The 25644-nt window shown below is 40.6% G+C and overlaps 1 protein-coding gene across 1 annotated transcript in view; it reads right to left on the reverse strand.

The window, feature by feature from the left end:
* The window catches only part of LRRC56 (leucine rich repeat containing 56), a 64902-nt gene extending 40100 nt beyond the window's left edge, over window positions 1–24802 (reverse strand). Inside the window, exons 1-3 of the mRNA XM_074884542.1 lie at window positions 24663–24802; window positions 13559–13723; window positions 3025–3112 (exon numbers count right to left, since the gene is read on the reverse strand). Coding sequence (XP_074740643.1) covers window positions 3025–3112; window positions 13559–13723; window positions 24663–24707 — 298 coding nt within the window. The 5' untranslated portion in view covers window positions 24708–24802. The remainder of the gene's footprint in view (window positions 1–3024; window positions 3113–13558; window positions 13724–24662) is intronic.
* Between the last annotated feature and the right edge of the window lie 842 nt (window positions 24803–25644).

Raw genomic sequence — 25644 nt, forward strand, 5'->3', positions numbered from 1 at the left:
GATTTGTAGCTATTAAAATCACTTAGAAATAAGAGAACTATGTAGTGCCTTAAATGACTCTATCCCACCATTACTTTCAACAGGAATTTCTATGAGCCAGTCATGAATGCGGTCCCAGATCTGTCAGCAGTCAAAACCGAAGGGATAAGCTAATGAAAAGGAAATAGTCCATCTGTTTGAGTATGAACTGAAGCCTACATACAGCTGAAGAGCACAGAAGTCAAGTCCAAGATCTGCAAAGCTGGATGCAAGACTTGCCAGGGCAGTTCAGTGTTTCGCCTGTCACTCAGCAAGGTGCACTGAAAACAAACAGCTAGAGATCTCAGCAATTACCCCGAGTCCCGCTAAGACTTAGATTCAAGCTCTGGCATGAAGCCTTTCCTTAATTTTAAAACTAATCACATGAAAATATTTTAATATTGGTCTTTTCGTGGTTTAGCCCACACCCTGTCCCTAAGAAGCATAACAGTTCCTCCCCACTATGTCAGGCCATTGTGTAGAGGCTGGCCTGACAAACTGGGAAAGGTCGGCAGGATGGTGCTTTAAAGTTTAGCACATCCCAAAGTGGACCGCTCATAAGAAAAACTCAAGCAACGTGTTTAAAATTGCTCTAGAAATCTTGCTAAAGGAGATGTAGGCCCTCCGTGCTTGTGTTAGAGTCTGTGTATGTCTGCAAACACTGAAATGTTTCTCAAGTGGAAATTGTGGTGTAAATTTGGGATTCCAGTGCTGCAAGGTTCCAGGTGACCCAGAGTTATGTGCAGTCTGCTAACTTGCAACTCTTTTACCTGGCCATTTAAGAGCTTGCACAACCTTTTTTATCTTTACACATAAAAACAGTTAAAACAATATTGTTTACTGAGTGCGAACTGATCATCCGAACAAATAATTCCTTGATGATAATGATGCTCTTACCTTCTGCAGCTGAGGAATATCGTGAGAGCCAGGTATTAGGTAACTGAATATGGCTATAAAGGAAGCTAATTAGCCAGGTTTGGAATGAAAACAGAAACACCAAATTACAGAGCAGTCCAGGCTGGACAGGACAGCCAGAGGTCTCGAGCCCAGCCTCCTGCTCAGAGCCAGGTCTTCTGTGAGATCAGACCAGGGTGCTCAGGTCTTCACCCAGCTAAGTCTTGGAAACCTCCAAGGATGGAGACTTCAAACTTCTCTGGATATCACTATTGCTTGACTGTCTTAATGGTGCAAAAGCTTTTCCTTCTATCACGCTGGAACTTCTGTCATTCCAGTTGGTCTGGTTCTTACCCTACGCCTTCCCTCAGGCTGTTTATCCAGACCCCTGTGACGAGGGACAAGGCCAGCAGTGCACAGTTTCAGGGGCAGGCAGCCAGCGAGGAGCACACCATGAGCCCCACACCTTCAACAGGAGCCTTGCTCACACCATTCACATTGAAGGTGCAAACTGCCCTGCGATATCCCTAAAAATTTAGGCCTTACTCCACGCGCCCAAGAATCAGCCGTCATGTGAAACAAAACTGCAAGGGACTGATGATCACTGGAGGCATGAAGTGGCAAACTTTCTGCCCCAGCCACCTGCTGACATTTGCAAAGAGATTTTCACAGGGAGGAAATTCAGAAAGGCACTTTAAAACAAAAGACAGAAGGAAATTCAGGATGGTCTTGCTGTCTGTTATTCTCAAAAGCAGTGGGGACCTGCAGCTGCTGTTTTTATAGCCCTCAAGGGCAACTCTTGGAGCAAACGGTGGGACATAAACAAGATAGAAATTGTTTGCAACACAGGAATAGTGCTCTGTATTCTGTAAAAGTTGCAAAAGCCTAACCACGGGGAGCAGAAAGAAAGGGTTTTATTCTAGTAATGGAAAGGAAAGGGAAGTACAGAGTGAAAAAATGGAAACATTTTGCTAGCTTGTCACAGCTAATGTAAAATGGCATAGGAATGGGAGGGCCATTTTCAAGCATTGTAGAAATGGCATAATGAGATTTTCTTATCAACTGGAGGAAACATGACTGAGCAGATGATGATCTCTGCAAAAACCAGATGTAATTTACCTTAAATTATCAACTGCCTATCAGAAAGAAACCTGTTTATGAAATAAACAGAATAACCAATGCAAAGTGGCCAGATAATTCAAGACAAAAGCCTCCTTCACTGTACTTAACTATTCTTGACAAATCGACATCAAAAGACCCACTTAAGCTAATCAGCTGTTACATTATAGTCACTTGCACATGAAAATAAACTGCTTGGCTGAAAATACCAGCACCCGCTTTTGGGGACATGACTCATTTTGGCACAGAAATTATTAACCTGCAGTAGTTACTCAGCTTCAATGTAGGAGAAGACGGACTTGGTTGTGATGGGAATCCACATGACAGAAAATGACTGCCAGTACTGGAAAAAAGGAAGGTTTCATATTCTCGGTGTTAACTCTGCTACAGAGGGAACTCCTTTGGTAATTCCTTATTCCCCAGTACAGCAATGATGACATAGAAATGAATCACAAGCATTAGGGCCGCTTGGGGCTCACCAAAATGCCATATCTATAGGACCTTCCACCAGCACATCACCCAGCACGGCTCGATGAGGCAGTACAGGATGCAAAGACAGGCTGCTGGCAGCACGAGCAGCCTGACACCACTAGTGATTTCTCAGCCACAAGGAAATCTTACAGTGGAGAGAAACTGAACTTCGGCTACTGTTTTGCTAGAGTAGCAGCAAGTACTTTAGAGGGCAAGGTAACCAGTAAATGCTCACTGAGGGCCTAGAGGCATACATCATTCAAGAGGAATTTGTTCAAACTAATTGGCTTTAGACAGAAATGATGTCACTCATCCCATTGCCATAGTTTTCAGTCCTATTTAGAGCCTCACAGAAGGAAACAGATATCAAGGAGGGAGAGGTACCGGGCAGATCATGTTTCAAGAGCTCTTGAGCAGGACAGTACTTTACACTAGCTGTTGGTTTCTGAGTCCCCAGTCCTGCTTCAAGACATGATAAAGGAAAATTTGAGGCGGTGAGCAGAAGATAAAGTGTTTTCTTACCAAAGTTCCCCAAGCTGTTCTCTCTTGTATCTACTCGCATCTCTAGGGCCTTCACTTGGTGCAGATCATCTACCCCTGTCAAAACTTTCTGTAAAGATAAGCAGAGATATATGTGTACTCTCATGCAATAAACCAGATGACAAAGGAGCAAAAAGGTGTAGAAAGGCATTCAAACCAGTGTTTTGCCAACATATACTCCAGGTCAAAATGGCTAGATGTGCGATCACATTGAAATAAATGCAGTATTCAAAGATCTTTCTTCCTTGTAGCTCTGAATTATTCTAGTCTCACATAACTTCTACATTGCTTAAAGAGTCAAGCCTGAGGGTTGCATTCAAGCTGCGAATCCACAACAGACTTACATGCCAATTAACTTAATTTAAACAGTATGTCCAAGTTTTAAGGTTTGCATAAGTGTTGTGCTAATCTTCAGCAGACAGGAAATGTTACCTGTAAGTGTCACCTGTAATCAAAAAGGCACTAGGTAGTAAAACTCAACAAAACACACTGTTTAGCCTTTTAACCCAAAACTATGAAAAGGAAACATGTTTTTAGCTTAAGAAGCTCACTTTTCTGAAAGAAGACAACGCTAATTACAGGAATTACAAATTCCTTTGAAAAGGTCTAGGCAATGCAAATAGAAGACTCTAAAATCTTTTATTACTTTTGCAAAATCTTAGTAATAGGATCAACCACTGCATTAAGCAAAGGGATGTGTGTGAATGAAGGACCTTTCCTATCTTATCACAGGATCTCTCCTAATATCCTAAAGTCTGTGTTGATACGTCCATGTAGATTTGGCCTTGGCAGAGACAAGCAGGATGACAGAAACAAGCAGAAGCTATACGCAGAGGAGAGAGGGAAGCTCTAGGACAACCAGTGAAAACTACAGCAAGGCTGTGAAGTCCTAAGATGCCAGGCTGCAATTCCACAAGCAGCTGAAGCAATCTCATGTTACCACGGCTCTCATCCCCTGCTCCTTCCTGCTATGACCCAGCTCCTCTCTTTCCAGCTTCCTTCATCTAGGCTACATGTCCCACCACCTCCTTTGCATCAGCTTTGGGTGCTCAGTGAATCCTTCCATTCACAAATTCAACAGACCAGACCAGGAGAGAACTGTATCTTTTCTTCCTGATGGGTTAGTGGTTCACGGAGGGGTCTGAAGCACTCCTTGAGAGATGAGAAACAAGGCTTTTGTGTCACAAAACTGCCTGAAGGAGCTGATGCTATGCATAATGGTGTAACTGCTAAATTTTCATCTTCTTGTGTCAAAAGAGTTAGGACCTGGGGGTAAAAAAGTCCGCTTCAAAAAAATGGCTGACCCTAGCATCAGTGTCATCCCCTCAATAATGCAATCAACAGCATGGGTTGACAGAAGTATTGTCACCTGCCTTTTGCCCCTCTGTTTAAGATGAAGGCTGGAAATCATTCAAGAACCTACATGTACAGGAGACAAGTTTTCTTACTATTAAAAAGTTACAACATTCTTCAGTTTGCATAAAGGACAAATTATTCATTAGAGGGGACTGTGTACGACCACCTCTGTTTATGAGTTTTGGGAAGAAAAAAATAACCACAAGAACATCCAGTACATTTTGCAGGGAAAAATGGCGGCTGCAACATTCCTGCTCATGAAGTAAAATTTGTGTTGTGCAGAAGCGACTGCAACTGCATTCACTCTGATGGTTCCACATCCTCTTACGAAGGACCAAACGCAGTCTGAGTGTAACTGAGATGACTGTTTAAAAGGGGATGGTTTCCTGAAAAGGCTGAGCATCCCTCCTTGAAAAGCTGCCTCCCTTTGTAAGGTCTTGACTTGGACTCCTAAGAAACAGAATTATCCAAAATCTTCAACTGCTTTTGAATTGCCTTTAAAACATTGTGCTTAAAATTATTTTTAATCTTATATTTTTTAAAACTGTAATTTTAAGCAGGCTGAGCCTAACAAAGCTCCTAGACTTTCTTGCCTCCCTACTAGAGTATAAGAAACAAAGGTCTAAGGTGAAAACTTGGAAGTCCCCAGTGGCATCCAGACATTTACTTTCTATCCCCAGATGCAGCCACCACAAAAATGGGTTTGCTCCTGCAAAGAAAGCAAGCTTATCACCTACAGACTGCTTTCCTTCCCCAAGTAAACGCAAGATCCCTGACTGCTAGACACATTTTGCAGTAACCCTTTTCAGCAGATGACACTGTCTGTCAAATAGCACGAGAGTACGTGAGAAACGAGAGCTAGTTGACGTCCTGACACACAACCACGCTCTTGGATTGCTGGACTCGGGCAAAAACTTATTGTCATTAAAGGAAGCTGCTTCTGAAGAATACCTCCCCCCTCCCCATCAAAATAGTCTTAAGTGCCTACATCACTAGAAGACAGAATAGGAGGAAGTCTCAGAACAAATAATAAGCTTAGGGTAATACACTTTGCCAATAGAGTAGCAGAAGGTCCTGGCACCACAAGGAGCCTTTGCCTTTCTCCTTTGCTGTGTGCCAGTTCTCTGCACTCCATCCTTCCCCCTACTGTATTCTAGACAGCCTCCTTTCACAGTTCTGCTCCTCCTTCTCCTCTTTCAAAAACCAAGCATAAAAGCTGCATAAAGTCTGCTCTCCCAGGGTTCTCTACTCCTTTTCCTCATACCAGGGATTACCAGTGTGCTTCTTTGCCCTCCTTTTCCTCTTCCAGATCCACCATTTGTACTTTTTCTTCACTGAGAGATGAGTCGCTTAGTGCATCCATATTTTGAACTGCAACAGGCAGGGCTGTGGCTTCAGTGCTGGAAAGGGTTATTGGCTGCCATCACCAGCTCTTTGAACTATAGATAGCTGCCTTGAAGCATGTGCTAACCAGATGCGACAGACTCCATGTGTTCTCGGTCCCCACTTCCCCGTTCTGCTTTTCCAAGAGTCTCTGTGAAAATCGCTGTCCTTCCATCTGCTGATGCTGAGGACACGCTTGGAGAGTTTGGAACTGATAGGCCGTGGGATGCAAAAGCTATGCTACTACATGAAGGAAATGAGAAACGCTCTCAAGTTGAGGATATGAGCTCATTTAAAGGAACTAGAAGCACAGAGACCCCAGGTGTTAACTTCAAGCTAGTTAGCAGGCCAGGGAGGCAGTTCAAGAGAAGGTTATGTGGTGAACGGTTCCTGTGGAAGATAGTTAGGACACGCCTACTTGCCAGACACCTTTCTTGGCATACTGGTGCAGCTGGGAGTGTGATACATCTCACAGAATCACAGAATCGTCTCGGTTGGAAAGGACCTTGAAGATCCTCCAGTCCAACCATGAACCTCACACTGACAGTTCCCAACTCCACCAGATCCCTCAGCGCTGGGTCAACCCGCCTCTTGAACACCTCCAGGGATGGGGACTCCCCCCCTGCCCTGGGCAGCCCATTCCAACGCCCAACAACCCCTTCTGCAAAGAAATCCTTCCTAAGAGCCAGTCTGATCCTGCCCTGGCACAGCTTGAGGCCATTCCCTCTTGTCCTGGCGCTGGTTCCTTGGCTCAAGAGACTCATCCCCCCTCTCTGCACCCTCCTTTCAGGGAGTTGTAGAGAGCCATGAGGTCTCCCCTCAGCCTCCTCTTCTCCAGACTAAACCCCCCCAGTTCCCTCAGCCGCTCCCCATCAGACCTGTGCTCCAGACCCTGCACCAGCTCCGTTGCCCTTCTCTGGACACGCTCGAGTCATTCAATGGCCTTTTTGGAGTGAGGGGCCCAATCTCATGTGTCACAGCTGAAATTCTGGCACCAGGAATGGGGGAGATTTAGGGAAGGACATGGAAACATTTAAACAAAGATGACACATATTTAGCAGGATCTCCCTTTTATGTTGTTGTATAAAGTCAAAGCACAGGAATCTTCATCAAAATTCAAAAGGAGGGATATTTAGGAAGAATTTTGCTGCTACTGGGTAGCAAAAGAAAAAAAATAAATTATGGCCAAACACACTGAAGGGACCATCAGCTTGGACAGAGAGATGTCTGGCACCACGTGGATAAAAGTGATGCTAAGGTGCTCTCTATGTCTTTGTTTCCAGGGCCATGCCAGGTCTAGGACAGGCTCCTGCCCTAATTCCAAGGTGTCCCACTGTGGCTTCAGGTAATGACAGCCTGCCCACATCTCAGAGGGCTGTTTTGACAGCCAGGGACAGAATGTCTCTCTGCTTGTGCCCCAGGAATGCTTACAGACATGAAGGTGCTGTGCCATCTAGGGATTTCTTTGGCTGTTTACAACTGCTCAGCCTTGACGTAGGGCAGACAAAAAGGGACCAAGGATCTGTTCTTGGCAAAGAGTTGCATTACTCAGAGTTATTTTACATCAGAAAAGATACCTTAAAAAAACTAACTATAATTCCAGGCTGATTGTTGGTGTTCAGAGAGGATTCTGCTTGCCACCCATCTACTGCCCAGCAAGGTAGGTATCGGTTAGATAGAGGAGGAGGAGGATGATTTCTGAAGAATCAAACATCAGAATCCGTCTGGCACATGATGTTCAAGAAGGTGGCCCGACAGCTTGATTCTGGGCAGCTAGTGTTATACTCCACCCTAAATTTGTTTATTTGAAAGGATAAATTTCCATGCTAAAGCACTGCACAATTCTTTGAAGATGAATACATGATAAGTAAAACAAAGACAGATAAAGCTCACTTTACATTTTTGTGCCTCCTTCAACATAGGAGTAAAACTATTTTCCATGAGATCATGCTGAAGCTATTGATAAATAATTTAGCCAGTATTTTAAGAATCAACTCCATGATGGCTCACAAACCATTCCCATCACACAAAATGTCTGGCCAATATCTAACTGGAGAGTGTGCACTAGTTTGGAAAGCTTTTCCTCTGCCTGACAAGAAGAGCCAATAAAGTATTCTGTAAAAAATTGCAAGTGAAAAATACTTCTGTGCTTGCAGAGCTTCCCAACTGGCAGAACAGTCACCTGGGGATGCTGGGAAATTCAGTTCAAGTCCCACTTGCAACTCTCTGTAAATTCCTTAATTGGCAAATAATATCTGTTCAATTAAAGCTGGTGTATACAACTGATTTCTTCTCTCCTCCCTAGATTTTTCACATACTCTAAGAAAGGCAGATATGTTGCTAAAGAGCACGTTGTGTGCAGCTGTCAGAGAAGCATTTCCAGCTGTGCGTTTATTTTGCTGATCCTGGTTAATTTGGCTAAGACAGGAATTCCTGAGTGGTGAGCTTATTTTCTTTTAATACTACACCTGTATGCAAATACTAGATTCGTGTCCATTCATGTGTTCGTTGCTTTTTACAGGGATTTTATTTCAAATTCCCCACTCAGGTATAAGCTCTCCCTGCACAAAAAACCCCCCTATTGTTGCTACAAGTATGACAAAATATTGCTTCTAAGAAGAAAACTATTAAAACATTAACAAGGTTTCAAGTGATTCCAAGTCAAGGGATTTTCAGTGAGAGGGAACTTCCCTGTGGTCCCATATGCAATCTTCCTTTCAAAATGGCTAAATGCTGCAGATGCCCATAATTACAATATTTAGCTGTATTTCACTACTTTCTGCATATGCATACAAATATATTCTTCTCTCAGCTCCGATGAAGAGATTAGCTAGGTGTTCAATCTGTGATAAAGAGAGATCTTCTTGGCTTGTATGAAAAGTGTAGATGAGGGCAATAATTATGAAATTTAAGTGGTGGTGGATGCATTAGTAAAGATGTCTTTATTCTCATGCTGAAGTCTCCAAGTCACACTCACAGATCTACACGGACAGGTCCCTGCCTAGTCTTGCCATCTCCAGTTCAGCTCCCCACTGACTCGTGCTGAGAGTCACAGTACCGACACCTTCGTTTTTTAAACCAGTATTAAGGGTTTGATGCAGCAAGTTGCTGGGAGATCCCCTAACTATCGCAAACTTCAGAGGGCACGTGGGGCACCAGAAATTACACGGGAAGTTTGCTGACCTCCCAGAAATATCCTGTATCATTTCTGTAGGAGGAAACAAGCTCAGTTTTAACTATGCGCTGAATTAACATGCAGGTCAAGATAGTAGATATTCTTGCATCAATTTTTGCTTTAAATTTGTTTTAAAGATTTACTTTCCCTCACATAAATATAAAAAAGTCATATCCCAATATTAATTCTTTCTCTTATCTAGCAATTAGGTGCATAATAAGTAACTACAATCATGGTTCAATGTTGTGTCACTGAACATGCAAAACTCAAGACTGTAATCTGCCATTTGATGTCAGCTAAGCAGCTGTGACTGTATGCAAATGAAAGTCTGATTTTTTCATATAAAGGCACGCATATGTGCATGTATGCATATACATTTAAAGATTCCTGATGTGACAATTTGAATGTAAAACATCAGATGCCTAAGTAGCAGGATGAACGCTAATACAACAACTACAAGCCTTCACTGTAGTAAAGGCATCAGTGTTAGGATAAGAACATGCGAAGAGAAAGCTCTGAAACTAAAAGGGGCTCTGCAATTCTTTTCCTCTTCACAGTATTATGTTTACTACTATCTGCTGCCTTGAACAACTGATTTAACTTTTAAACTAGCTGTGCTTTGAGCAGGTCAAACTGGAAGACCTCCAGAGGTCCCTTCAAAGCTTTTTTTTAATTATTATTTTTAAAATTATTACACAGTTCTAATGAAGAATTCAGCAGATCCAAATTCAGTCAGTTACTTCCACCTCCTTTACTCCACTTAATTTATCAAGATTTTGCACTTGCTTTCTCGATCTCCATTTTTTTTTTCTCAAATCCATTTAGCTTACAACCAAGAGGAAAACTTTCTGTGAAGGAAAAAAGGAAACGACTGAGTCATTTCAGCAAGAATCCAATCTGTTCTTCCAGGACCCTCCAGGATTTTCTTCCTCCCATGAGGATGAGTGCATACCATATGAAATACACCCTAATCTCCTGAGCAACAAAACAACACCACTTCCAAACACGTGTTCCTAAGTTTAGAAAACATGATTCACTGGAGCAGGATCAATAAATAGCAAAATAAGAATACTTCCTTTCTTCTCGAAAGATCACACACAAACACGATTAGTTTTGATAATGTGACAATATCTGGAAGATAATTTGACCTTGTAAAATGAGTTTATTCTGAGAAGTGGAATGATTTTTGTGGAAGTCAGGAAAGGATCCTTTGCAAAGGGCAGGGAGGCAACAGAGGTTAATAGAGCAAAATAAAAATCTTATTCTAGACAAGTGGAGCCCTTAATTTCAGTTCCTCCACACTTAATGAGAAATCTGTGCCACAGCCCTAATAAAGTTAAAGATGAATTGCAATGTATTGCCCATTAATAGCCAGTTTTCAGAACAAAGGGAGAATGGGGAATTGGCTCACCCTGGTATTCTACAGCATCCGACAACAACACGTAAGCACAACACAAGCACAGGCAGACCAGGGAGCTGGAAAAATTAACAGGACAGGTGCAAATGGAAAAGCAAGAACACCTATTCATATAGATGAAGATTAAACAGTACTACAGAAAACGGACATTGATACTAGAAGAAAGAATAAAAAGAACATCTAATGATACGAACCCTTGCATCAAAAGCTTTTGACCTGTAGCTTGGATGAAGGACATTCAAATATAAAAGGGTGTTACATGACATCACAGCAAGAGAGTTGGCAGCAAGGAGAAACTACACAAGAGGTCATTAACATAACGAGGATATGGAATCACACGGGATTTTAAAGTGAACATTATGCTGAAGGGAGGCTACAGAAGACCACATACCCTGTAGCGAGCAAGCATAACATTTAAGTGAGGTGAGGATCTGCTATGGAGAGGAAGAGAACAGGCAAGTGACCAATGGTTTTGTAGAAGTTGTCTTATGTGCTATGGGATCCAAGAAGGCAAAAAGGAGAGAAAAGAAAAAAAAAAAGAAAAGAAGAATCAGTTCAAGCCAAACTTTTCTCTCTTTGGAGGAAAACAATCTGACAACTGGAAAAAAAATGTAAGGAATGCAAGTATCACACCTTTTAGAGAATCCTTAATAATGGGGACTGCTAATGGAGACTGCTAATGTTTTCGCTACTAAATAGACTGTCATCCCCCTGGAAAAAGGACAAAATGAGTAAAATGTGCTGGTAGAGACGAGGCCACAGGCTGCAATTCAAGGCACCCAGTCTTCCCAGATTCTGCACAGCTAGACCTCCCAGTCTCCCACACTCAAACTGAACTGGTGCAAGACAGAACACTGCAAGGGCGAGCAGTAAAGCTGAGTATGTATCTCAGAACAAAAACCTTCCTCAGGAACCTCCATCAGGTGTCCAGAAATCTGCCTACGCAACACTGCAGAACTGGAGCCTATGTTCTTATTTGAATGTAAAATAATTTTACTTTAATGAGCACGTATTTCAAAAATCTATTAGTTTCCTTCTCAGAGCACTTCAGCGAATAAAATCAATGACTCCTAAAATATTCACAACTAAAAGACAATCAAGAAGATATTGCAAGCGTATTGATTTAAGCAAAACAACCTTTCAAATCATGTGGCTATCAATGACATGTGGTTCCTTAAAAAAATATGCATGTGAAAACTTGTTTTGGATTAAATGTCTGAACAGTGTCTCTATTTTTACATTTGCAAATCCAGAGGAAGTAAATTTATGGAAGCAGCGGTTTCCATTTGATCAACATAAAGGTCACAGAATAGATAGATTGGATGTGTTATTAAAACAAGCTATAAACATTGTAAATGTTTCCTTGACAATGTCATATAATTTTTCCTCTGAGCAGGAAGCATCCCGGCTATGCCAACACAAATGTCAGGTTCCAGGGCCAGAAAATAACTGTGTCCAGAAAAATGAACAGGACAGTATGCATCTATTTAAAAGAGTCTTTGAAATGGAATTCCTTACAAATGTTAATACACACAATGGAACTCCTTACAAATGTTAATACACACAATCTTAACTGGCAAGACTCAATTAAGTTCAAGAGGGTACATACGCATAATAAAGGGTTTCTTCCCATTTTTAAAAATAGCCTAGAATTGTGGGGGAATTTAACTTCTGATCTGGATTTTAAAAAATATTACAAAATAATGAACTGCAACTTCATGGGATGTGGGTAACATTGCCTTACATATACTTCTCTGCTTACAACTTACTGTGAACTAAAAGCAGCAGAGCTCTAGAAAGCAAATAATTTGATGCCAACAAAAAAACTTCCTAAGGGTTTAATTCAGAGTTTATTGAAGTCAGAGGGCAGCTGTTTTGGTTACTCTAATGGGCTTTGGTTCATGCCCTAAGAAAACAGGGTAATCTGAGAGCTTCCCATTGGATTTATACAGTGTATTGTAGGCCACAAATACATTAGACTGGTCAAACTTTATGCCAGATTTTAAAAAAAAAAAAAGATCAAGAAGTTGTCAGAGGTTCACATGAGCCAAAAGAAAGCGAATGGCATAGATCATAAGATCATATATCAATTTTTCTCCAGAAAGCTTAAAATACACTCTGCAGAAAGTGATTTTTGCATCTCCAAACATTTTATAAACACTAAGAGACTTAGCTACTAAGGGAAGAGTAGTTCTGAGAACAACCTGCTGTCTAATGTAGAGCGCACGGTCAAAATTGTGACTGGTACGTAGTTAGGGAGTGGTGTAAACCCGCAGGTGGAACATGCCCCTGCAGCGGAGGCACAGGGGATTACCCACACCGTGACCACCACCCTGCTGCTGGGAGCATCTGAACCACAGCCTTGGCCTCATCTGCCTTTCACTAGTTTCTACTCAGCTCTGCAACACAGAAAACTGCAGCTTCTCCCCTTAACTTCTGCTCTCAGCATTCCCTTTAGTAGGGGTAAGTGAGGTTATTCTCTCAGCTCCTAGACATCCCAAAGGATTTCACCTTTAATTCATCCTGAGCAAATACAGCACAATATGCAACCAAGTATTCCTTCACGAATATTTCACAAAGAGATTTCCTTCACAAAGACTTCAGCATGTTACTTTCTTTCAACAGGCTGCATGCCAAAATAATTTCCCCCAGTGAAAAAGGAACATGACTTTCAAAAGTGCTTTGAAATTTCACACACTTTGATATGTATAGAAAGTACTTCTAGCAACTGCAGAATATTTTAATTGGCTTCTTAGCAGGACAGAGGATTTCACTAATTCAGAAAAAAAGTTGTGCTTTTAAAGTTATATTTCCAATCGCTAGAACAAGGTTAATGTAAAAAGCTTTTTCTAATGCTAAGATTCAAGGTACTTTAGATGGCATTAATGAGATCTGTTTAAATTATAATCATGCTACCCATACTTTTCTTCACGCTGCTTCAAGAAACCTAGCAATAAAGACAGCAGCATTCATGCTGGGAATATTTTTTATATGAAACAAGGTGAAAGGAGGACAAACATTTGATAAATTTCCATAAGACAGAATCTACTTTATGCAGAAGTCTAACTGTCAGATATGCAACAATCTGTAATCATCACAAGAGCAGATGGAAGGTTAAGTTAATGCAGCTCTGTATATGCCAGTTTGCCTCTTCTACTTCATTAAAAAGTTGGATATCTACTCACCAGTTTCCTGGGGGAAAGGTATTCATCCATAAGTAGCTCTCCATCATCTTTAATCAGTGGACTGGGATTTAGGTTGCCTCGCCAACTCAAATCAGTCACCCGGACTGCAGCTGAGGCTGGATGAGAAACTCTGCCAGGATTCCACTTCAGGTCCATCTCAATATGCTTTGAACAAAAGGATAACAAGTGGTCTCATTTTTCCCCCGTATTTATTACTTTCCTTTCAGCAAAATCTATTCTGACTCCCATTGCAAGTCAGCAAGTGCCTATGGAGATACAGGTTTCTTTAATCAGAAACAACTCAAAGCAATGCATCACATAACATATGTTCTTCCTTTTCTTCACCCTCAAGAGCTATCCTAGTCCCACATCTCATTCAGCTTTGAGTATAAGCTCAAACTATTGTTTGCAGTTGTACAAAAAGTCAGGCATACCTGTGGCTCTGTACAAAGAAGGTAGTCAAGAACAAGCAACCCAGGACACCAGTCCTTTCCAGTCCTCTCACTACTCCACTCTCCCTTCCCCAGTGGCAATGAACTTCTCATCCACACGGGCCTCCTACCTACCCATTCCTTCTTGAGAAATGCAAACAGCACTCAGCAAAACTCTGCCAGGCTCCAGGTTGCAAGTGCCAGCACGGAGACATGTCACCACTTCAGTGGTCTGAGCTCTGCCTGTAGGCAGCACAGGCAGCAGCAGTCTGTATGTGCTGTCCTAAATTAAACGTACCTGCCCTGTTACTGACTGCCCTCTGGGTCAGGCGGGCCATGGCTACTGACTTCTAGTTCTGAAGAGAGTCTTGGAGAAAATAAAATTAAGATACAATCTAAACAAAACTGTGTATGCTTCAAGTGAAGAATGAAATCCAAAGTTTGAAGATGAAGCACTTCAAAAGTGTTCATTCTTCAATTCCCAAAGTTATTCCTTTTGCAGAAATATTAACAATTAAGTGTGAAATATGAGAATAAGCATATGTACACCCGTTAGAGTCCAAAAGCAATCAGCTGTACCCGAATGGTACAAGCATTACTATGATTTATACAGCTATTTACTACTACTTGGCAGCAAGGAAGTATCACAGCTGGAAATGTTGCTGTAACAACAAAAGGCTAGACTAGAGAAAAGCCTTCTCGCTCTGCTGAAGGGACACCTGCAGTTTTCCTCTGTTCTCCACTGTGAAGCAATACTTATTCTCAGTGCTGGAAAAGTAATTAAATAATCAAGCTAATCATAACTGGCTGACGAGGCTTCGGTGGTGGCCAAGATCTGAGAATTACCACCTTCCTTCCCCCTCATACTAACAAACAGTTAAACACAGGAGTGATTTCTGTTAGGAAAAACAGAAGTTCTGGCTGCTCAGCTAGTCATCTCTACTCAACAGGACTAACTGGTTAGTAGCTGAGAGAGGTTTACACCAAAGAGACTTCTTGCTCTGACTACTCACGTCCAGTCAAAAGTCTTCATCTCTGCAGTAGCAAAAGAAACTCAAAAGACTCAGTACTGTCAGAAAAAATAGCAGCCCTTATCTGAAGAACAGTAACAACAAAAAAAATAATGATCCACAAAACCTCTCCCTGAAGGATTCCCTAGCATTAGGAAGAGAGGAACCAAAACCTCACACTCCTAAGCGCCCCTTCCATACGCTCATCAGGGGAGAGGCAACCCACAGAAAGCAAAAACTGTTTTTCCCAGATCGCTGCACATACCTGGCAAGCATTCCTAGAGGAGAAGCTGACTTCTCAAATGTGCTACATCTGAGCCACAGCAATGTTCAAGGCTTAAAAAACATATTCAAGAACAAACTCTTCAGAGACACATTACTCCTTTAAATCTCTCTTAATGGCTTATAAAAGAAACGCCATAAAGTGAATTGAGCAGTGACATTTGCAGCTTCTAAAACCTCAGCATGCCTATAGGAGTGTAACGACAATTTTCATACTTCTTCCCATTAGGAGGGAAAAGTGATCTCAAAACCACTGTGTGTCTTAGTTTTTGGAAGAAAAACTACAACCCATAAATTTCTATTATCTGTTTCTTTTTCCAAAGAATTCTAGAATTTCTCGAGATTTTTTCCCCTCTACTTTCTTTAGAGCACATCAGTATGATTTAGTCAGTACACTGAGTTGCAACAGGCATCGGTTGTCCAAGGAAATTCAAGACTCTTATGTGATATGAAGGTCTTCTGGGGTTGTCTTTATCTTCCTGAGAAGGAATTATTTTGGTCAATAACTGACTTGGATTAGAATATCTGCCATATAAATGCTGGAATACTTTGACAATTGGACAAGACTTGTGTCATATTGTGTGGTGGTTCTTTCTAATTCAAGTGAGGATCGTTATTATCCAGAGATAATCCCGTATGTTATCAGAGCCAAGCGGAGCAACAGTCAGAAATCACTGATGTAACGTGTGAGTGCAGAACATAAGGAGATACTAGCAGGATTGCGTAGATTTGGGCCATAAAGAGTTAATGCACTTACATAAAACAAATTATTGTTCTTCTTTCTTCGGTCCATCACTATTACATTTCAGAATGTCCTCCAATCTTTGAAATATGTGTTGATACAGCACTTACTTAAGGTTTGACAGGGAGATCAATTTGTGGCTTAATACCCAAAGTAACACTTCCAATTTTATACTTCCCGCTATTGATCTGCTGTTTGTAATTATTGTAACATTGGATTAGTGAGGAGAAAAGCATTTTCATCACAAATTGTCTGGGATCAAATTGAGTTATTATCAGCAAACAAATCTAATTTTTTTTGACATGCTTCCATCACTTCAAAACTTTCTCCAGAGAAGAAAGAATCTTCTTCTGAACATGGATCAAAACAACATCCTCCAAATGAGGAGGCTGTGCAGGAATCCTAGTGGTGAGGTACCAATCTTACAGAAAAATCCATAAACCTCCGAAATCTCCAGCATTGTGTAGGAGTGAGACATTGGTCTGGCGGAACACTTGTCCCCCTACGGGTACAGGAGTCAGATTGCTCATTTTCATCAGGTCCACCTGACTTTCTGAGACAGGTAAAATCACCCCAGTAAAGCCACCTCATCCACTCATATAAAATGCTAAAAAGCAAATGAGAAATCTATGGCTCCGAGAAAGGCACAGGACAAGCAACCACTGACCCAAAGCAGTGTTAGCCTCAGTGGGACTGGGAAGACTCCACTATCATTAAAGAGGTCTGAGAAGTCATGCACCTGAAGATTTACTCCACAGAGGAGGTGGTTGCATTGGATATATGTTGGATCTATACGCTGAATGGTAACACAGATCATTCTTGCAAGACTTTGTGGGACCAACAAGGATGGAAGCTAGCTGCACCTAACACAAACCTTCAGTTACTTCAGTGGGAGAGCAAAGCAATACCAGTAAATAGTGTCAGGGAAAGAGAAAATGGTTGAAAAAAAAAAAGGGGTTTTGTCCTGCATGTGAACATTTTGAAGAATAAAAGAAATCAATGAATTAGTTTTTGCAGGATTTGCATCATAGGTCTTGACTTGGCAGGCTCTTACACATGTGGATAAACAGAAGCAGATAATCAGTGAGTGCAGGAGAAATCAATGACCAGAGCAGTGAGATGGAAGATCTTGAATTCTACGAACAGTTAATCTGCCAACTTTCCTCACTGCTGCCACTCTCCTTCCCAAAGTGAGTGTGACGGTAAACTGGAGCGTGATGGTAAGCTGTTCAATTCATAGACTTGTTCTGAAAGTGCATTAAAAACCATGTGACATTTTCAACATATATAGAATAATACAACTAATAAAGATCATTATTAAAATGAAATTATCCTTGGAACAACATATTATTCCTGAAGAATACTACAATTTGCTAGAAAGAAATTGGCAGACAATAGATATTTTATGTTCTTAGGGTCCGACAAACTGGTAAAACTCCAAGATTTTATTTTCCTGCTACAAGATTTATCAAAGAGTCAATGATAGGACAGTGTATTCTTCATTAAATATATATTAATATGCATTTCAAATTCAGCAGTTGCCAGGAATGTTTGAGTCCATACTAATTATGGCTTCTTAAGTCTGGGAAAGACCCTCTGAATTGTGCTACTAGGCATGAAAATTTCTAATGCAGCCTTCAAGACAGTACCTAAAGAGCTTGTCCAAGCAATTAGGTTACTGTTTAAAAACAAAAATCCCCAAACAAAGTAATCAGTCCAGATTTACTCTAGGAAAGATATATACCTTTATATATTAACATCCCATACAAAATGCATCTCTACGCCCTTGGGACAGCTTCTCAACCAGCATCCTCTCCTGCTCTGCAGCTACCTGTGCCTTCAAAATCTGGATAGGGCGGAGTGTCATTTCAGGTAGGGTACTGCAATCTGTACGCCCTTATCTTTATGTCACCAGCCTAAAAATTCTCTAGAAAAAAAATTTGAGAACCGTTGTGCTATCTATCCCTTCATGACAGGAAGCTTGCACTGCAGACTTTCATTTCTCCTGCCCTGCATAATGGAATTTTTATTTGTTTAATCCAGAATCACAAATTACAGTAGTGCCCATACTGTTACTACTGCCACAGAATGAAAACAAAGAATTCTGCGTTTACCAAGGATTTGACAAAAGGTTTGGTTTATAAGTCCCAAGGGAACTATGAGTGCCCTTTTAAGTGTAATTTTGTGCAAGTGCACTACAGATAACCTCTTCTGGAAAATAACTGTTTGGGCAGCTGGAATTTACTATGATGTCATCAGGAAACTACTGTTACAATAATCCACCCCTAATGGCAAAAACAGTTCCTGCTACATTTATGCAATATAAAGCATCCTGCAACACATCAGCTTGTTTTAGCAGGTGCAACTTCTAAAAAGTTGAAAAATAAAACATCTGACCTGATATTAATGCGAATCTTTCTTTTCCATATATGACTAAATGATCTTGCTTTAATCTTTTGCTTTTGTTAAGAGGAAGGAAGTAACGACTACTTCAGTAATGCGACTTTAATATCAAGGGATCATGTAAACACTATAAAGAGCACTCATAAATATTGCACTTGTGTGTCCCACTACAGAAAAAAAGCTTGTATGAGAATGCTGAAATACCAAGATATCAATATCCTGAAATACCAAGATAACAATATCCCATTTAACATAATTAAAAATTCACTGACTTCAGTGACATTGAATGACTTGAACGCTTACAATGATGGTTTTGTTCAACTGTTCAGCCAATTTGAGGCCTTGGTTCCAGCACCCAAATTTGCACATAAAGCAAGTGTACCAATTTGCCTCATTGTTTACCTTCCTTATTTCCTTTGGTATTATATGTAAATCCTGCTCTACGGTTGCCATGACCATGGTAGGTAAGCCTCGGGATCTATGTCCCTCCCCAGTCCTTGGGGAAAGTTCTTGGAAGCTTCATGGACTTTGTATTACCCCCATGCACGGAGTTGAGTTCCAACTGTGCCGTCATCCAAAGCAACAGTGATCCCAGAGACAAAAATGCGTGCTACAAACCCAGACTAGGTTTGAGCCAACACCCTGGAGATAAAAGGTGTTTCATATTCTTAAAAACCGTAATAATAATAAAATGTAATAAATAAAAAGGCAACACATTAAGATGCCACCCATTTCTCCTTTATATATCTACAAATTGCATGTATTAAAAAAGCAGGATATATAATACTTTCCCAGACCCTGCTGAGGAGGTTGTAAGGTGATGAGAAATTTTTTATCACGTGTGCTGGAAATGCCTCTAAACTAAATCATTCTGGAGCTAGCTTGTCAAATGTCGTCCTCATAGCAGGATAAAAAGCAGATCGCTCTCTATTATATGTGCTATTACATGTCAAAGAAACAATAAACCAAGGTCCAATCAATTGTTTCTGTTTTTTAGAGTCCTGTGGTAGGAGGGGATCAACAGCAATTTCTGTCTGGCTACAAACATTCATTGATACTCTCTGCAGCACAAGTCTGCAGACAGTGGCTACAAATGAGCACGGATTATCTAAATCCTTAGCTGGAACTGCAAGATGCTACAGATTTTTATTTTTTTTTTTTTATATAGGTGAACTTCCTGCTGCAAGAAAATGTCTCAAGAGGCTCTTTTGCTGTCTGTCCACACTTGTCCCCACAACCAGCCTAAGAAAAGTAAAGCAGGGGGTAGGATGTGGGGGTAGCTGGTGAACAACAGGGGTTATGCAAAAACAGAGCTCCAAGGTGCCTACACCTTCGCTGCCAGAAGGTTGCCAAGTCATCTTATGATCATTTCAGTTAGTGGAGGAGATAAGAGTAAGTCCCTCACCATTTTAACTTCAGCAAGGCAGCCAGGGTTCAGGAAGCTGCATTTGGCTCTTCACGGCCACAAGTTTCTATCCAACAGTGTCCAGATGTTAAATAAGGGAGAAACAAGGCTGCTCTATTTAAAATCCTCCTGTCCATACCTAGGGGATAGCTAATGCCGAGGTACACAGGAACCAACATTTCTGTGCTTGTCACACACACAGAACTTGCCTTAAGTGTAGATGTCACTGGAGCAGAAGATTGAGGAAAATAATTAGTTTAGGTAATTCTAACACTAGTTTCCTCTCTGTTAAAATAAAAAGTATTTAACTGTAATGTTATTCTTTTTAACTATTCCCAAGGTACAGATATTAATTTAAAACACAGCACCAGCATAATGAAGTCTTTTGTCAGGAAATGCTTAATATCCTTCTTTTTGGGCCTTACCTACAATATCCTACTCTTATTTCAGAGGACAGAATGGACAGGTAAGTGCATCCTGCCAGGCTGAATTAAGATTTGATTTCAGGTTAATACTCCGCAGGTTATCTTAATATCTACTGGATATTCTGTTAACCTTCAAAGGACAATAATCCAAACAATTATTTTTTTCTAAAACATCAGCCAGGTCATTCATTTACTCTTCTTGCATTCAAAAGGCCTAATTCAGCAATTACTTGGACGTACCAAGGAAAGACAAACAAGGCAAGGTTTGTAGAGTCAGCATCTTTTTAAGATCAACAGATATAGTTAGGAAAACAAGACAAGTTTTAGGGCCTGCAAACCCCTCTTCAAGTCATAGGCACTCACCCATACTCTCCAAGCTCAAAGAGGAAATCTAACTCAGTGCCAGCTCAATCCTGAAATCAGTCATGTGAACGACTTTGCACAGAGCAGGGGGAAGACCCAAGGAAAAAGTTCATCACCTGGCTAACCCAAGATAAAAGCATCTGCTGGTATCAGTTACAGTATTAGCAAAAGCATTCCCACCAGCCTCCCGTGTATTCTTCCCTCAGAACACCTCTGCAAGAGGTGGTCTACAACCAGGTTGAACATCTCTCTGCTCTTCATCAGCCATGTTACATAAAGTCCCACAGGTCAAGGCTCACACTGAAGTAAAAGTTGCCCAAGTTGGTTTTTTTTTTAGTTTCCAATTTGACTGAGAAGACTTGAAAAGATGAATCCCAGCATATTATTTCTGAGCTGCTGGAGCTGGGCTGAAGAAAGGCAACAGACAGCCCCAGTGCCCAAGGCCAGTCCTGCACATGCTACAACCACTCCGTATGCAAGTCTGAGTGCGTTAAAAGAAAAGTTACCTTCAGGGAGCTCTCTACTTATGATATATATTTAACATCTGGAAAAATAAAAAATACTATCTCAGCACATAGCCTGCAATATATTTATTTAGAAAGTAAGAAGGAGCATGATGAAATCATATTTTAGGGGGGAATTAAAAAAAAATAAAAATATCAAGATTTGAGTGGCTCTGAGATAACTTCTCACCCAACCAACAATTTCCCTGAGTTAGTGCTGGTGGATGAGGCCTTTGGTCATATTCTGTTACCAGTGTGAAGGTACTTTCTTACTGAATAAAGCTTTTGTAAGTGAATAAACTAACTTGTCAACTGATTTGCATAGAATATACCATATTCCACTGGTGGCCACACTGCACAAAAAGTTTGAGATTAATCTTCTGTAAGTGATGAGGGACAAAGAATAAGCTAATATGTCCCACAGACTCAATCAACATTTCACCCACTTTTAAAAATATTATATACAAGGCAGTGTCAACCGTTGCAAAGATGGGACAATACAAAAGAAGTTCCCTCTCTCACTTCAAACTTAGTTTTGCTTTAGTGTCGTGCTAATTATCCTTTCCCGTCACATGTAAAAGCTTCTCACCCTGCACAAATACTGCTTTTAACCTAGCCTAGCTGTCTTTGTCTGGGGCTTAAGGCAAGGGGCTTTCGCATCACTTGACGCTCTCCTACCTCATTATGAAGAAGCTGGGTAAGTCACCTGTATACTGGTCTCTCTCCAGCACCTTCCCCAATTTCTCCCACACGCCCGAAGGTCTTGCAGACTCTCTGCATTCATTAGGATAGTAACACTGCAGTGCAGCTCAGTTTTCTGAGACACAAAAAGATGCAGTGTCTTCCTGCACAGGCGAGTGCAGTCTCAGATCAAGCTTACAACAGTGCTGCTCATCCACAGGCTATTCTAAACCATGGACTCAGGACTAAGCAACTGTCCAAAGCTGCAGAGTAAAAAAACTCTATGTTTTTGGTCTTCAAAGCATTTTTGGTATCCACCACTTAGAACCATTTCCAGATTCCAGCTAAGAAAGGGACAATAAAAACAGACTTTTTTTTCCCAGCTACTGTTGCATTGCATTTATGAGCTTTTTGAAATCCAAACTTCTGTGCAGGATGAAAATGCATCATATACGGCATTTCTGAGTTTCAAAGTGCTCTGTTGTCCCCAGAAAATTTTCAGTCCATTTTATTAGGTGACTAAGCTGATTGAAGCAAGAGATTCCACAGCCCGAAAAGCCATTTGAAGAGTCATTTTCAATGCTGGGATGTTTCTGATTTCCAATGTGTTGCTCATATGGGATACATTGTGTAAAAAGAGATGAATTCGAGCCGAACTCATAGGAAAATATTAAACAGTGAAAGATATGGCAAGAGCTCATTTAGTAACAAACACTCCCAAATTTTTAGCAAAGGCAAAAAACTAACAGTGAAAAGGACTTTGCAAAATCAATTTAGGCTACTAATGAGGTTGCATTATAACTGTCCTTCTGGGTCAAGGCAGATGTCCAGCTAGCTACTGTAGTCAGAAACAGATGCTTAAAAAACAGTATCAGAAGCAGAGGTAGTCCAAAGCGATCCTCCCCTGACATACTGTTTTAATTTCTGGCACTCAGCTGCTCAGTAACTTCCCAAGCCAAAAGGTGTGTTGTGTTCAACAGCTGGGGAGATATGTAGGGAAGCAATTACTTGTCATGTCTTGAGACATGACAAATAGTCATCCAACGACTAAAGAAACCACAGGAATTTTATCAGGAAGCAGTTTTTGAAAAGGAGAAACAGCACTTCTGCAGCCTATTGAAATTGTGGAAGACACTGGCATTGGTTGTTGTGGAGGCTAAAATTATAAATGAGGTCGAAAGCGGTTAGATAGAATTATGGAGGATTCATCCATCTGTCCATACCATTCATTAATTTATAGCTTTCTTTTGCATCAACTCCTTTCTCATCTCCTCTTCTAGCTGAAAAGTCTCATTTATTTTGTCTGTTTTCCATTTCTCATCTTTGTTGTATTTCACAGAAGCAATTTCAGTTCTGCCATTTACCCTCCAGGATGATCAGAACTGCACATGAGATTCAAGATACGGCCACAGAGACACTACAGGAATTTATGCTGTTTTCAATTCCTCTTCTTAGAAGTTTTAACACTCTTTGTCTTTTTGACTAGCTGCAAGATGATATTTTCAGAGAACTACCACAGTATCTTAATGCTCTTTCCCAAGTAGCAATAATTTACTTAAAGCTCTTCATGCTAGATATGTTTCTTTCTCTCATGTGCATCACTTTGAACTTGGGTGGATACTCTATTAAAATAAATCAAAAACATACCCAAGCACTACTTATATTAAAAAAAAAAAAAAAGAAACCAAAGTAACATTAGAACTCCACTCTAAAAAAAAATAAATTAAAACTCAGGGTGTAAAAAATGTAAGATAAACAACCAGTGTTTGAATGCTGTGCTTCAAATACTCTTTCCTGTTGTGAGACACTACGACCAAAGGAACGAGTGCTTTCTGAAATCTTTTTTTTTTTTTTTAATATCAGATAATGCTTCTTTGAACTGGACAGGGTCCACAGTCTTTTCCTTTTAATACAGATACATTAGCCTTTATGACATCTGCCATGGCAAATCTAGTCTTCTGATTTGTATTATAGCAAGTACTTGTGCCCTTACTGATATAAAATAGGCTTTGCTCCAAATTGTTTTTCAAGCCAACACATGAATCTACAGAAGGTGTAAAAACACTAACCATTTTAACTAGCAAATTTAAATTATGCAGATGTACCTAAATTAGTTTCTGTGAAAAGCTCTTGAATTTTCCGATTTAAAAAATAACCTCTTCATAATTCCTCCTGAATAATTATTAAGCCATTCCCATTAGTGACAAACATAGTGATCCCAAATTTATGGTATGTTACATAATGCTATGATTTTGCGGCACTAAATTTTATACTACTTCAAACTTAGAGAATGAATGTGGTTTCTTTAACCATGTCCCCCAAGGAGCTTCATTTAGATAGCACATGCATCACCATCATAATAAATAATAATATCACTCCAGCCCAGTGCTAAACTCACATCTGGTCTCTCACTGAATCTGAATCCTGCTTTTATACAGGATCAGGTCCCTCGAGTTGTGCAAGAACAGGCTGATGGCATCCCAGGCCACGGGCAGAGCCTGTTCTCTCTTCCACTGACGGTAGCGCACGATTAAGCTAAGGAATTGAACTGCCCACAGGTGATGTATCCACATATCAATCTCTTGAGATGTCAGCCCTACAGGAGCGTAGCAATTGTCAGTGTTAAAGCCAAGAGAAAGAACACAAAGGCCAGAAATACACACCCCCAACAAAACCTGTTAATGACAGCAACTCTGAGATCTGACATGCCTGAATGCTGCATTTTAAATCAAAGTTCTTTTAGGCAAATTCAAATCAGACAAAATAACACAAAGCAGAGAAGTAAAATTAAATGGGAGGGTAATTTAAAGAAAAATTCTAAAACACTTTCAGTCATTTGGACATTTGAAATTATTTTACCTTTTCTTTCAATGCAACTGCTGCTCTGCATCTTTTGTTTCCCATCCCTCTCCTACAGACATTTTCATTTACTAGTCACAGCCGTTCATCTCCATTTATCTTGAATGACGCAGATGCTCATAGTGCTGATTCTGATTTGATTGCTCCATATCCTGCTAAAATAACAGTAAGAACACAATCTTCAAGAGAAAAAAAACCAAAACGGAGACTCTGTGCATTCTGCAATTAATAATGAAAGAGTACTTTATCCACTGTAGCAGCAGAAGTCCATGCTCAATGGGTCTTAAAAGTGTAACAGGGCATAAAGCAGTACAGCCTAGAAGAGCTTAATGAAAGCGTAACTGAAAAGAGTTTCCCAAGGAGATCATGAGAAGGTGAAGGATTTGATACAAAAGAATCTACATACTTGCAAAAAAAGTTATTTACCGAACAATTATTTACTTAAAGAACAGATATTTCCTAGGCTGTAGGAGTAAGTTGAATCTGTGGTAGAGAATACATTGCCATCAGGCAAGCACAGGGTAAAAGGCTGAGTTCAACATTTAATACATTTTTCATTGTATCACTCATCAGAAAATTTCGACTTCTAAAAGCAGTCAGAACAGAGAATAATAGGTGAGCAGGAATATTTATGTCAGGGAACAATGACCACAGAAGATGTGTGCAGAGCCAGGAGAGCACGAGCTTCACAGACAGGCCGAAGGGAGAGCTTAAGTCATCCAATTAACTAATTACTGTCTGCTAAAACCTACGGGCAGTATTGTGTCTTGCTGATAGTGGGTTCACCCCCACACCATTCTCCATGCCACAGAGGGGCTGTAAGCAGGAGAGGGGCCATACCTGAGCCCTTTCAGCAGGGAGCTGAACAAAGCTTTAAGCCCATAAAGGCGGCGTTGTCAAGTCTCTTCCGCCATTCCGGAGAAGCGTAGGAGTTGCTACGAAGAGCCATGTTCTTGTGATGTAAAATACCCAGGGGTGCTTC

The sequence above is a fragment of the Strix uralensis genome, chromosome 15 (genome assembly GCF_047716275.1).
Source record: "Strix uralensis isolate ZFMK-TIS-50842 chromosome 15, bStrUra1, whole genome shotgun sequence".
Classification (NCBI taxonomy): Eukaryota; Metazoa; Chordata; class Aves; order Strigiformes; family Strigidae; genus Strix; species Strix uralensis.